Genomic DNA, 11950 nt, shown 5'->3' on the forward strand with positions numbered 1-11950 from the left:
CTCTGGCCCCTGACCAGCGCCCTCTCCAGACAACCGAGCAGACTCAGTGCTGAATCAGAAGCTTGTTCAGTGACTGTCCAGCAGGGCTCAGTGAGTGTCCATCACTCATCACTCCAAGAGCCTGATGGCCCGGATGAGGACATGTACACACACACCATCTGTCTTCTGGGTGCTGGCAGCATAGTGCTGAAGTTGGCTGCTTTCATGACAGAGGCACAGGGAGCCTGGTCAGTGCAGGGATCAGGTGAGGTCAGGCCAGCTGGGAGGTGATGCATGGAGATCCAGTCTCCCCTCCAGGCTGTAGGTGCAGCCTGGGACAGGAGCTGAGCCAGAAGGAACCCCCCCTTTATTGCATAACTCTGGTGCAGGCACTTGACATCCAGACCTCCCCGGGTGCTATGAACTGAAAGGTCCCCACCCCATCCCTGAAGGAGCGTCTAATAATACCACCCCTCTCCATCTCCCGCGGGTCCTATCCAGAGGTGTTAGGCTAGCTCCTTTCTGGAAAGAGGGAGGGTGAGTGTCAACCCCGGACCAGAGCACTGAAGCTCAGCCAGCGCCAGAGGTAGCAGTGGAGATTTCTCAGCTCTGGGCTAAGGTCCTGGGCAGAAGCATCAGAGTCCAAGTTCACATTTTGTTCTGCCTGCTTCAGCATCCTCAAGACTGTAGCCTCCAGCTGGCGCCGGGCCCTCAGGCCTCCAAAAGCTGCAGCAGCTCCCATACCACAGGAGGAAGCCAGGCTTCTGCTCACGTGGTGGACCCTTTGCCACCTGAGCCCCAGCAGGGTGCACAGCAGGATCTTGGTACCCTATGGCATCAGGATATAGAGGGAGACTTACTGCCACCGCACCCTGGTCAGGACCCTTGGTGCCCACGCTCCTGCTCTGCTGTGGGAGTCCCGGCAATGAGCTCACAGCACCAAGAGCACACAGTCCAGGCAGGCTTTCAGAGTTGACATCTGGCACTTGTCCCCTCTCTGCTGCCTTCCCCTGGGGGTCCTGGCTCCAGTGTACCACCCCTCCCCGGACATCCCTCTGGGCTGGAGAGATCTGAGACAAACATAGTACCCAACGGGAGCCCCCTTAGCAGCCAGGCCCCCACAGTGAGACCCTGGCTTGCTGAGAGGGGAAGGCCAATCAGGGAACTGGAAATGCTCTGACCAGACTTCCAGGGGACCCCAGGCCAACAGGGTGTTAGAGGCACCCCTGAAGGGACTCCAGCAGTGCTGAGGGAGGGTGGCCGGCTCAGTCCCTTCCTCCACCCAGTGTGGCTGGCAGGCAGCACCTCACTGCTTGACTTCCAGGCTGTTAGGTGGCTGTGGTGGCTCTGGGGGTTTGAAGCTGAGGACTTCCTGGTAGGTGAGCTCTGGGAGGTAAGGAGAGAGTAAGATCACTCTGACATCAATATTGCACAAACTCCCCCATCCCCCCAGCACCAGCCCACGCCCACCACCTTTGGCCACTGGGCCTCCTTCCAGAGCCTGGTGCCTCCAAGCTTCTGCTGCAGACAGACATTCAGCCCCACTTACACCTTTCTGGCCCCAGAGAGGGACTGCTGTTCCCCTTCCTAGAGCACTGAGGAGTGGTGCACCCCTTGCAAGAGATGGGCAGCACTGGATGCTGGGGGATGCAGTCCTCAGGCCTCGCCACCCCTTCTGTCTTCCCCACACCTACCCTTCCACTCCTCCACTGTGCGTTCCTTGGCCTCTACACTCTCATCGTAGGGCTCAGCCTCAGGCTCATCATCAGGGTCATGGTATTGGCTGAAGTAGGCGTGGGCCAGAGCCTCGGCTGCACTGACCCTCTGGTCACTGTCCAGCACCAGCATTCTTTCTAGCAGGTCCACAGCTACAGGGTGGTCAGGGGGGTGTGGGTGTGAGTCAGTCCTGTAGCCAGGGTCAGATGTGCAGCCCAGCCCCAGACCCTGGGCCCATCCTCACCCAATGGGTTGGCTCTGTGAAAGATGGTCCTGAGGTCCTTCTGGGGCATGGGTGGCAGAGACTGGATGTAGGTCCGGGCCTGAGGATACATGAGAAGGGCTTCCCCAATCTGGCCAGGGGCTTGCCAATAGGAGCCCCCAGACTCCTTCACGACAGTGCTCCAGATGCCTCCACCCTTTGGGCTCTGATGCCTCCAGCGCCTCACCTGGTCCTCTGACTTCAGGTGCTATCCCCCTGTCCCTGGCCACGACACCACTTGCTGGCTCTGATTTTGTCATTGCTGTCCTTTAAGGTACCCCCATGCCCTACTGAAGAGGTCATCCAGGCCTGGACTCTATTTCACTACACCCCATGCCCCCCTTGGCCTCACACAGCGCCCATACCACTCCCTCCTCCATAGTGCCGGGGGGCCTGGGGGCCTGGTCAGCAAACTCACATGCTCCGAGGATATCTTTGCCAGAACCTCAGGGCTGGGGGTGCCCACCACCTCCATGATGCGCTTCAGCTGGTCAATGTCTGCCAGGCTCAGGAAACACCCATGTGCCAAGCATGGATACTTTCCAGGCCCCCAGACCCCCAACCTTGGGGCACCAACTCTTTCTTACAGCTGGGGACAGTAAGCCCAAGGTGGCATGGCAGGTGTGGGACACAGTGGGCAAGCCTGCTTCCCCCGCCCCCACCCCTCAGGGAGGGACTCTGGCCCCATCCTCCTCCCAACGTGGGCCAAGGATACAGTCGTTTCCAGGGAAGAGGGCCTTCCCCTGGAGCAGTTCAGCCATGATGCAGCCCACAGACCAGATGTCCACTGTTGGGAAGGAATCTCCATCAGTCTGCCCACCCCAAGTCCCTCCTCAGCTATCTAGGCTGCTCCTAACATGCCAGCCCAGAGACCTCTGAGTCACACCCAGACCACTGCCGTGCTTGTTACAGGGCACGTAGACAAGCTGTAGCTCAGTCATGGGGTGGTGGTGGTGGAGGATAGCCCCAGATCCACCACGCCTACTTCCTTCGCTCCTTCCTCCCTCCTTGCCCCCCCCCCCTCCTCTTTTTCTTCCTTCCTTCTTGCTCACTTCTTCCTTTGCCATTTTTTTCCTGAGCCTGGGCCTTATGCAGTCATAATCTCACTATTCTCAACTTTTGCATTCAGATAAATAGAAGACAGAGAGAGGGGGAGTTGGGTGGTGGCGCAGTGGGTTAAGCGAAGGTGGCGCAAAGTGCAAGGACCGGCGGAAGGATCCCGTTTGGAGCCCCCGGCTCCCCACCTGCAGGGGAGTCGCTTCACAGGCGGTGAAGCAGGTCTGCAGGTGTCTGTCTTTCTCTCCCCCTCTCTGTCTTCCCCTCTTCTCTCCATTTCTCTCTGTCCTATCTAACAATGACATAAATAACAACAACAATAACTACAACAACAATAAAAAACAACCAGGGCAACAAAAGGGAAAATAAATATTTAAAAAATTTAAAAAAAAAAAGACAGAGAGAGGGTGCTAGGGTCTGAATCGGGGCCGGGTGCATGGCAGAGCCGCGAGCTCTCTCTCTGAACCCTAAAATGTATCCCCCGTCCTTAAAAAATCTAAAGACGGGGAGCTGGGTGGTAGTGCAGTGGGTTAAGCACAGGTGACGCAAAGTGCAAAGACCAGCATAAATTAAAAAATAAAAAAAAACAGAAACAAAAAAAGTTTTGGGTCTATTTATTTATTTATTCCCTTTTGTTGCCCTTGTTGTTTTTTTTTTTTTATTGTTGTAGTTATCGTTGTTGTTATTGATGTCGTCATTGTTAGATAGGACAGAGAGAAATGGAAAGAGGAAGGCAAGACAAAGAAGGGGAGAGAAATACAGATACCTGGGGAGTTGGGCGGTAGCGCGGTGGGTTAAGTGCACGTGGCACAAAGCTCAAGAACTGGCATAAGGATCCGGGTTCGAGCCCAGCCTCCCCACCTGTAGGGGAGTTGCTTCACAGGCAGTGAAACAGGTCTGCAGGTGTCTATCTTTCTCTGTCCCTTTCTGTCTTCCCCTCTTCTCTCCATTTCTCTCTGTTCTATCTAACAATGACATCAATAACAACAACAACTACAACAATAATACAAAACAAGGGTAACAAAAGGGAAAATAAATATAAAAAAATTAAATATTTGTGGTCCGGGAGGTGGCGCAGTGGATAAAGTGTTGAGCTCTCAAGTTATGAGGGCCTGAGTTCAATCCCTGGCAGCACATGTACCAGAGTGATGTCTAGTTCTTTCTCTCTCTCCTCCTATCCCTCTCATTAATAAATTTTAAAAATACTTTTTAAAAAATAAAATATTTATTTAAAAAAGTGATAGACACCTGCAGACCTGCTTCACAGCCTGTGAATCGACTCCATCGCAGGTGGGAAGCCTGGGGCTCGAACCGGGATCCTTCCGCTGGTCCTTGTGCTTTGCGCCATGTGCGCTTATCCCGCTGTGCTACCGCCCAACTCCCCGTTTTGTTTTTTTTAATTGCCATCAGGGTTATCACTGGGGCTCACTGCCAACACTACAAATCTACCACTCCCAGTAGCCATTTTTTCCTTTTCCTTTATATTCTATTTGCTAGGAGAAAGTGAAATTGAGAAGGGAGAGAAAGGGAGATAGAGAGGGAGAGATAGGCTGGGTGGTGGTGCACTTGGTTAAGTCCATCTATTACCAGGCACAAGGAACCAGATTCAAGCCCCCAGTCCCCACCTGCAGGGGGAAAGCTTCATGAGTAATGAAGCACTGCTACCAGTGTCTTTCTGCGTCTCTCTCTCAATTTTTCTTTATTCTATCAAATAAAAGAAAGAAAGAGACAGAAAGAGAGAGACAGAAAGAAAGAAGGAGGAAGAAAGAAAGAAAGACAGAAAGAAAGAAAAGAAAGAGAGAAAGGGAAAGACACCTGCAGACCTGCTTCACCACTCGTGACGCATCCTCCCTACAGGTGTGAAGCAAGGGCTCAAACCCAGGTCCTTGTGCATAGTAACGTGTGTTCACCTGGGTGGGCCACCCCCCACCCCCCAAAGGATTTTCATGTTTGAGGCTCCAAAGTTCCAGGTTCAGCCCTCTGAACCACTACAACCAGAGGCGAGCAGTGCTCTCATTTAAAAATACATACTGGCTTACAAGACGGTATGTTTTCCGGGCACAATTTCATGCCACTTTGATATATGTTACCATAACACACCTACCACCAAAGCAACTCTCCACCAAAGTCTACTGCACGCCCTCCACCCTTCCACCTGGCTTGCCTCCCCTTAGTGGCGCCAGTTCTGCAGACAGTCTAAAGGCTTGTTCCCCTTTACTTTGTTCACTGACTTTGTTCTGTTCATCCCACATATCCGTGAGATCACTGGTACTCGTCCTTCTCTTGAAGTTCTATTTTGGAATCCCAGTCCCAGACCTTTCCTATTCCCCAAGAACGGGCCCCCTCCGCCCAAGGCCCTTGGCCTTTTGCCTCGCCCCACCTGTCCTCTCCAGACCCTGCAGTGAGCTCTATCTGCCCACTGGTCCTCAGGCCACCTTCTAAGGGTTGACATCACCTGTCTGGTTATAGTGCATCCAGTTCAGCATGATCTCAGGCGCCCGGTACCAGCGGGTAGCCACATAGCCCGTCATCTCTTCGTCGGCCTGGCGCGCTAGCCCGAAGTCGAGGATCTAGAACAACACCAGGCAAAATCAGCGTCCCCCCACCCCATATGCTGCACTCCCTTCCCTTCCACTGCTGGCAGCCACTCACCCTGAGCTCACAGTCCTCGTTCACTGCCACATTGCTGGGCTTCAGGTCCTGCACAGGGCGGGCCACATAAGTGCAGCAGGGGACGAGTGCTGGCCGACAGGAGCCCTGACCCTCACCCCACACCTACCCGGTGTATGATCCCTGCAGAGTGGATGTACTGCAAGGGGGAGACAGCAGCAAGCATCAGGCACCTCCCAGCCCTGTCCTGCCACGCCAGCCTGGCATCCCCAACCCCATGTCTACCTAGTGGCCCACAACCCTCACCTTCAGCCCTCGCAGCAGCTGGTAAACCAGGAACTGGACATGCTCATCACTCAGCACCTGGCACTTGACAATGTTGTTCAGGTCGGCACCCATCAGGGTGGTCACCAGGTACCTAGGGGGGATAGCAGGGGTCAGAGCAGAGCTCTGCAGTCCCTCCCCAGCTGTGCCACCATCAGGGTGGTCACCAGGTACCTGGGGGGGGGATAGCAGGGGTCAGAACAGAGCTCTGCAGTCCCTCCCCCAGCTGTGCCACCCCACCGTGTTGCTCACACTTCACTGAAGTTCTCGATGGAGGTAGCCGGCGTGAAGACGTCCAGCAGTCCGATGACCTGGGCAGAGAGAGAGGGCAGTCAGTGCTGGTGGTTTAGTGGTAGGCAATACCCTTTTGATTCAGGTCTGAAGATCTTGCGTGCCCACGGGGTGCCCCCTCTCACCAGCCTCTGGATGGACCCTGCCACTCACGTTCTCATGCTTGAGGTGTTTGAGCAGCCGCAGTTCACGGTATGTCCTCCGTGCGTGTATCAGCGACTGGAAAGGGCGAGACAGCTTCTTCACCGCCACTTTCTGGCGCAGTCCTGTATCATATGCGGAGCTGGAAGGTGGGCGAGCAAGCCTCAGACTCTATATGCCTCCAGCTTATGGCCGGTCTGCTCACAGAAGCAGACCTGTCCTGCCTGGGAGCATCCAGTGCCCGCCTCCACCACTGCTCAGCCCCTGGTCTCGTCCTTAGCCGTGCCCTGTGACAGAGCCTGGGGCCAGACTGGCAGAAGCACATAGATGGAGTCCCTGGTGCAGGAGCACCATTCCCCACACCAGAACAAGGAGGCACTCTGGCAACAGGATTTTCTAAAAGCTCTCTCTCCTCTGCGCCTCCTGCTCCTTCCTCCAGAGGCAACCTATCCTCCATGCATCTCTTCTTCCCACTCCTCAGCTGCTACACCCGGAAGCCAGGGCAGGAGCTGGTTCTTTTGTCTCCTTGTCCCCAAGTTAGGGTAAGGCTCTTTCAGCAGGGTCAGAAATGACGCCAGGAAACTGACCACAAACTGTACCCACAGCAAAAGTCCTTCCTTCCCCAAAGGGTGACCAGATCCCAGAAGTTTCTTAGGGGTTGCACAATAGTCTCCAAGGTAGCTGGCTTCCCCAATGCCTACTAGAATTCAAAATATGGCAGTAAGTATTCAAACAGGAGTCAGGTGGTAGCGCAGCAGGTTAAGCGCACATGGAGCAAAGCACAAGGACCAGTGTGAGGATCCGGGTTGGAGCCCCCGGCTCCCCACCTGCAGGGAAGTCGATTCACAGGTGGTGAAGCAGGTCTGCAGGTGTCTATCTTTCTCTCCCCCTCTGTCTTCTCCTCCTCTCTCCGTTTCTCTCTGTTCTACCCAGCAACAATGACATCAGTAACAACAATAACTACAACAATAAAACAACAAGGGCAACAAAAGGGAATAAATAAATATTTAAAAATAAAAATAAAAAAAGTATTCACAGGTGTTTACTGAATCTGTACTTATTATTATCACTCAATAATATCTATGTCAGGATGGCCAAGTGTTCTAAGTTTTCAGGCTCAACATTATTATTATTGTTATTATTATTATTATTTGCCTCCAGGGTTATCACTGGGGCTCGGTGCCTGCATTATGAATGCACTGCTCCTGGAAGCTATTTTTCCCATTTTTCTGCCCTTGTTGTGGTTATTGTTGTTATAGCTGTTGTTACTGTTGGATAAGACAGAGAGAAATCGAGAAAGGAGGGGAAGACAAGAGGAGGAGAGAAAGACAGACACCTGCAGACCTGCTTCACCGCTTGTGAAGTGACCCCCTTGCAGGTGGGGAGCCGGGGGCTCTAACCGGGATCCTTACGCCTGTCCTTGTGCTTTGCACCATGTGGCTTAGCCCCCACCCCCACCCCCGCCACCTTTTTTTTCCCTTTTAGCTAGAGAGTAAGAGAGTGAGAGGGAGGAGTGGTCCGGGAGGTGGTGCAGTGGATAAAGCATTGGATTCTCAACCAGTTCACTCCCTGCAGCACATGTACCAGAGTGATGTCTGGTTCTTTCTCTCTCTCCCTGTCTTTCTCATGAATAAATAAATTCTTTAAAAAAAAAAAGTACAAATGTCATACATCAGAAAAGGTAACAGCAGCAAATGCTGGAGAGGGTGTGGGGTCAAAGGAACCCTCCTACATTGCTGGTGTATGTAAATTGGTCCAACCTCTGTGGAGAACAGTCTGGAGAACTCTCAGAAGGCTAGAAATGGACCTACCCTATGATCCTGCAATTCCTCTCTTGGGGATATATCCTAAGGAACCCAACACATCCACCCAAAAAGATCTGTGTACACATATGTTCTTGGCAGCATAATTTGTAATAGCCAAAACCTGGAAGCAATGCAGGTGTCCAACAACAGATGAGTGGCTGAGCAAGTTGTGGTATATATACACAATGGAATACTACTTAGTTATAAAAAATGGTGACTTCACCATTTTCAGCCGATCTTGGATGGACCTTGAAAAATTCATGTTAAGTGAAATAAGTCAGAAACAGAAGGATGAATATGGGATGATCTCACTCTCAGGCAGAAGTTGAAAAACAAGATCAGAAAAGAAAACACAAGTAGAACCTGAACTGGAATTGGCATATTACACCAAAGTAAAAGACTCTGGGGTGGGTGGGTGGGGAGAATACAGGTCCAAGAAGGATGACAGAGGACCTAGCAGGGATTATATTGTTATATGGGAAACTGGGGAATGTTATGCATGTACAAACTATTGTATTTACTGTTGAATGTAAAAAATTAATTCCCCAATAAAGAAATTAAAAAAAAAAGTACAGTGGATTGTAGCTTCATTTATTAAAAGAGAGAAAGAGCAAGTGAGGACACCACTGCGCCACCCCACCACATGCCAAGCACCCTCTGTGCAAGTGCTTTTACGAGGTGGCCCGAGGCTCAAGCTCGGGGGCTTGCCCATGGTGATATGTGCACTCTACCAGGTGAGCCACTGTTGGCACGTTTGCATCCTTTTTTGATTTTTAAAAATATTTTAATTTATTCATTACTGGATAGAGACAGAGAGAAATTGAGAAGGGAGGGGAAGATAGAGAAGGAGAGAGACAGAGAGACATCTGCAGCCCTGCCTCACCACTCATGAAGCTTTTCCTCTGCAGGTGGGGAACCAGGAGCTTGAACCTGGGTCTTTGCACACTGTAATGTGTGCACCTAGTCACATTTTAAAAAAATAATTTATTAATTAACACAAGATAAAGAGAGCGGGAGCAAAGGGAATTAGATCATAACTCTGGCACATGGGATGCAGGACATCAAACTCAGGACCTCACGCTCCCAAGTCCAGTGCTTTATCCACTATGTCATCTCCAAGGCCCCTACAACAGTATTTTTAACAGTAAAAAATCTGGAGGGAGTTGGGTGGTAGCACAGCAGGTTAAGCGCACGTGGTGCTAATCGCAAGAACCAGTTTGTGCCCCCAGGCTCCCCACCTGCAGGGGAGTCGCTTCACAGGCGGTGAAGCAGGTCAGCAGGTGTCTATCTTTCTCTCTCCTCTCTGTCTTCCCCTTCTCTCTCCACTTCTTTCTGTCCTATCCAACAACGACAACAGTAACTACAACAAGAAAACAAGGGCAACAAAAGGGAATAAATTTTTTTTAAATCTTTTTAAAAAATCTGGACATATACATATTTTCCTTTGCCCAAGTCCACTCCCCGGAGGTCCAGACCCTGTATCACCAACTGTCCATCACAGAAGATGAAACTGAGACTGGCATCGCCCTCAAGTGCAAATGGCACAATCAACTCCACCCTCAAAGTCCCACTGCCCTCAGGAGCTGGCACTACTGGAAGCCTTGCCTGGCACAGGTGGTTCTCTCTGGCTGACGCTGCCCTCCTCCCTCACTCCCACTTCACCCATCTGTGGGATATGGCTCCCCAAGAGTGGAGCCCCAGGTCACATGCACTCCCCATGCTCATCCAGCCTGTGGAGCAGTTACTGCAGGGGAGGAAAGTCAGTGCAGGGCCATCTGTGTCCCTCCCCCAGCCTCTGACTCCCGGGGAAAGGTCCAAGTCACTTCTGATATGGGAAGAGAGAGATCCTTTTGCCTAAGTGCATCTGTACAGCTGAGAGATAGAACGGACACTTGCCAACCTCACCAGAGAAGGCAGCCCAGGAGAGAGTCCGCACCTGCATCAGGGCCTGTGTGAGGCAAGTGCAGTGGAGAGGCTGCCTGTGGGGAGCTTGGCACTCCTTAGAAGCTTTCAGAAGGCGACTGGGCCAGAGGTGATTTCAACATAGGCTTTGTCCAGGTTCAAGGGGTTACTCATAAACTGTCCCTGATTCTCTTTCTGCCTTTGAAGTTTTAGAGATGAAACAGGGGGGGGGGGAAGCCAGCCTGAGGCTCCAGTCTGCTAAGTGACGAGATAGAAGAGGTGAGATCTGTAGCCAAGCCCCTACCCCAGGCTCCAGGCCCCAGGCTCCCAGCTCCTGGCTCCAGCACTGAGCTTCTGAAGGGCCTCTGGGGACCTCAATCCTAATGCAACCTGAAGGACCCCCGCCTGCTCCCCCTAGCCCTACAATGGACAGCAGCCACCTGCAACCAGCCAGGTAGTTCCCACTGGAACTGGGAGGGGCACATCCACGTGAAGCTGCAATGCAACTCAGGAGTCCCTGGAACGAACTACCTCACCCAAAGCTGCTCTTCCAGCGACCCCATCTTCCCAGTCACCCCTGCCCCAATCAGGCAGGATAACGAATGCTGCCTCCCAGCCTTCCCTTCCCCAGCCAGACTCCATCAGTCTGGTCCCCAGGTCTAGATATGGGGCTCTGGGCTCTGGCATGAGTCCTCTGGGTTGGAATCTAAACCCCTGAAAAGATAAAAATGGTACAGCTAGTTGTCTTTTTGTTGTTCTTCCATCCAAGTATTAAGCAGGTCCCACCCTACTGAGCTTCCAGATCAGATGAGATCAGCATTCAAACAAAAGCACCCACCCTAGGGCGGGGGCGCCCACGAGAAGGGGGCCCCTGGACATCCATCATCGTCTGGGGCTGCCTGACCCCTTCCTGCGCCCGGGATGCTCGCTCCGACCTCGGGGGTCCAGGAGCCCTGCCCGTCTAGACTGCGATGCTGCAGCAGGGCGCGGGGGTCAGCCCAGGCGGGAGCACGACACCCCCCACCTTCCGCGCAGAGCCGCGGCTGGCGGAAAAGTTTCCTTCACGCCCCCACCTCCCACCCCCCATTCCCTGCGCGGGTCCGCCGAGGGCCGAGGGGAGGAGGCAGGGTGAGGCCCCTCCCCACGCCGGGAACCCCGCGCCGGGCGGGGAGGGGGCGCGCTCAGTCCCGCCCTGGGGTCCCCCCGCGCCACCCCCCGCGCCACCCCCCGCCCCTACCAGACGGAGCCGTAAGCGCCGGAGCCCACCGGCCTCAGCCCCTGCAGCCGCTGCGGGACTTCCCACACCGTCTTGTTCAGCTCCTGGCGGTAGAAGCCGGCGCGGGGCCCCGACATGTTCGGAGCGGACAGCACCCCCCGCGCCCCGCGCCCCCCGCCCCGCGCCGGAGCCGGAGCCGGAGCCGAGCCAGGAGGAGCGGCGGGGCGGGGCGGGGCGGCGGGCGGAGCCGCGAGGGGTTCCCAGGCCGGGCGGCCGAGGAGGGGCGGGGGTTCCCGGACACCGGCGGGCTGCTTCCTGCGCCTCAGTGGCCGCGGCCCAGCGGAAATCCGCGCTGCTCCCCCCTCCCCGGGGCGTTCCCGCCTCGGGCTCCCACTGACCACCCTCACCCCACCCTCACCCCACCCCGCCCCCACCTGCCGGGGTGCACGCACTGCCCCCAATACCCACCCTTCACCGCCCGGGTGAGGCCGCCTCCTCAGGCCCTGCTGTTTGCACCCCAGCTCCCACCCTCCGACCTGCATCCCTGTCTCCCCCATTCCTGCATTTGCACCCCCACATTTTCAGCCTGCTCTGGCCCTTGCAACCTTCTGCCCCACCTGCCTCAGGCCCCTGCACCCTCTCTCCCAC

At 54.3% G+C, this 11950-nt stretch overlaps 1 protein-coding gene across 2 annotated transcripts; it reads right to left on the minus strand.

Annotated features, from left to right (window-relative positions):
• Positions 1–50: 50 nt before the first annotated feature.
• On the minus strand, positions 51–11613 carry MAPK11 (mitogen-activated protein kinase 11). Of its 2 annotated transcripts, XM_007519374.3 has the most exons (13): positions 11324–11566; positions 6392–6521; positions 6200–6258; positions 5930–6041; positions 5793–5822; positions 5666–5713; positions 5469–5583; positions 2673–2744; positions 2376–2455; positions 1940–2018; positions 1674–1847; positions 1285–1365; positions 674–808 (listed from the first exon to the last, which is right to left on the minus strand). In XM_007519374.3, the coding sequence occupies exons 1-12, from the start codon at positions 11437–11439 to the stop codon at positions 1286–1288; spliced, it is 1095 nt and encodes a 364-aa protein (XP_007519436.1). In that variant the 5' UTR covers positions 11440–11566; the 3' UTR covers positions 674–808; position 1285. The 2 variants fall into 2 exon arrangements, with proteins under 2 accessions (XP_060044853.1, XP_007519436.1); XM_060188870.1 differs by lacking the exon at positions 1285–1365 and having other exon boundaries at positions 51–808; positions 11324–11613.
• Positions 11614–11950: the final 337 nt, after the last annotated feature.

Source organism: Erinaceus europaeus, chromosome 4 (genome assembly GCF_950295315.1).
Source record: "Erinaceus europaeus chromosome 4, mEriEur2.1, whole genome shotgun sequence".
NCBI lineage: Eukaryota > Metazoa > Chordata > Mammalia > Eulipotyphla > Erinaceidae > Erinaceus > Erinaceus europaeus.

What these genes read in the sequence shown, in the direction of transcription:
- MAPK11 (XM_060188870.1), bottom strand. Translation starts at nt 11,439, where the DNA reads ATGTCGGGGCCCCGCGCCGGCTTCTACCGCCAGGAGCTGAACAAGACG. An exon ending in GGCGCTTACGGCTCCGTCTG is followed by an intron (nt 6,522 to 11,323) that starts GTAGGGGCGGGG and finishes CCCACCTTCCAG; the next exon opens with CTCCGCATATGATACAGGAC. An exon ending in TCACAGAGCCAACCCATTGG is followed by an intron (nt 1,848 to 1,939) that starts GTGAGGATGGGC and finishes ACCACCCTGTAG; the next exon opens with CTGTGGACCTGCTAGAAAGA.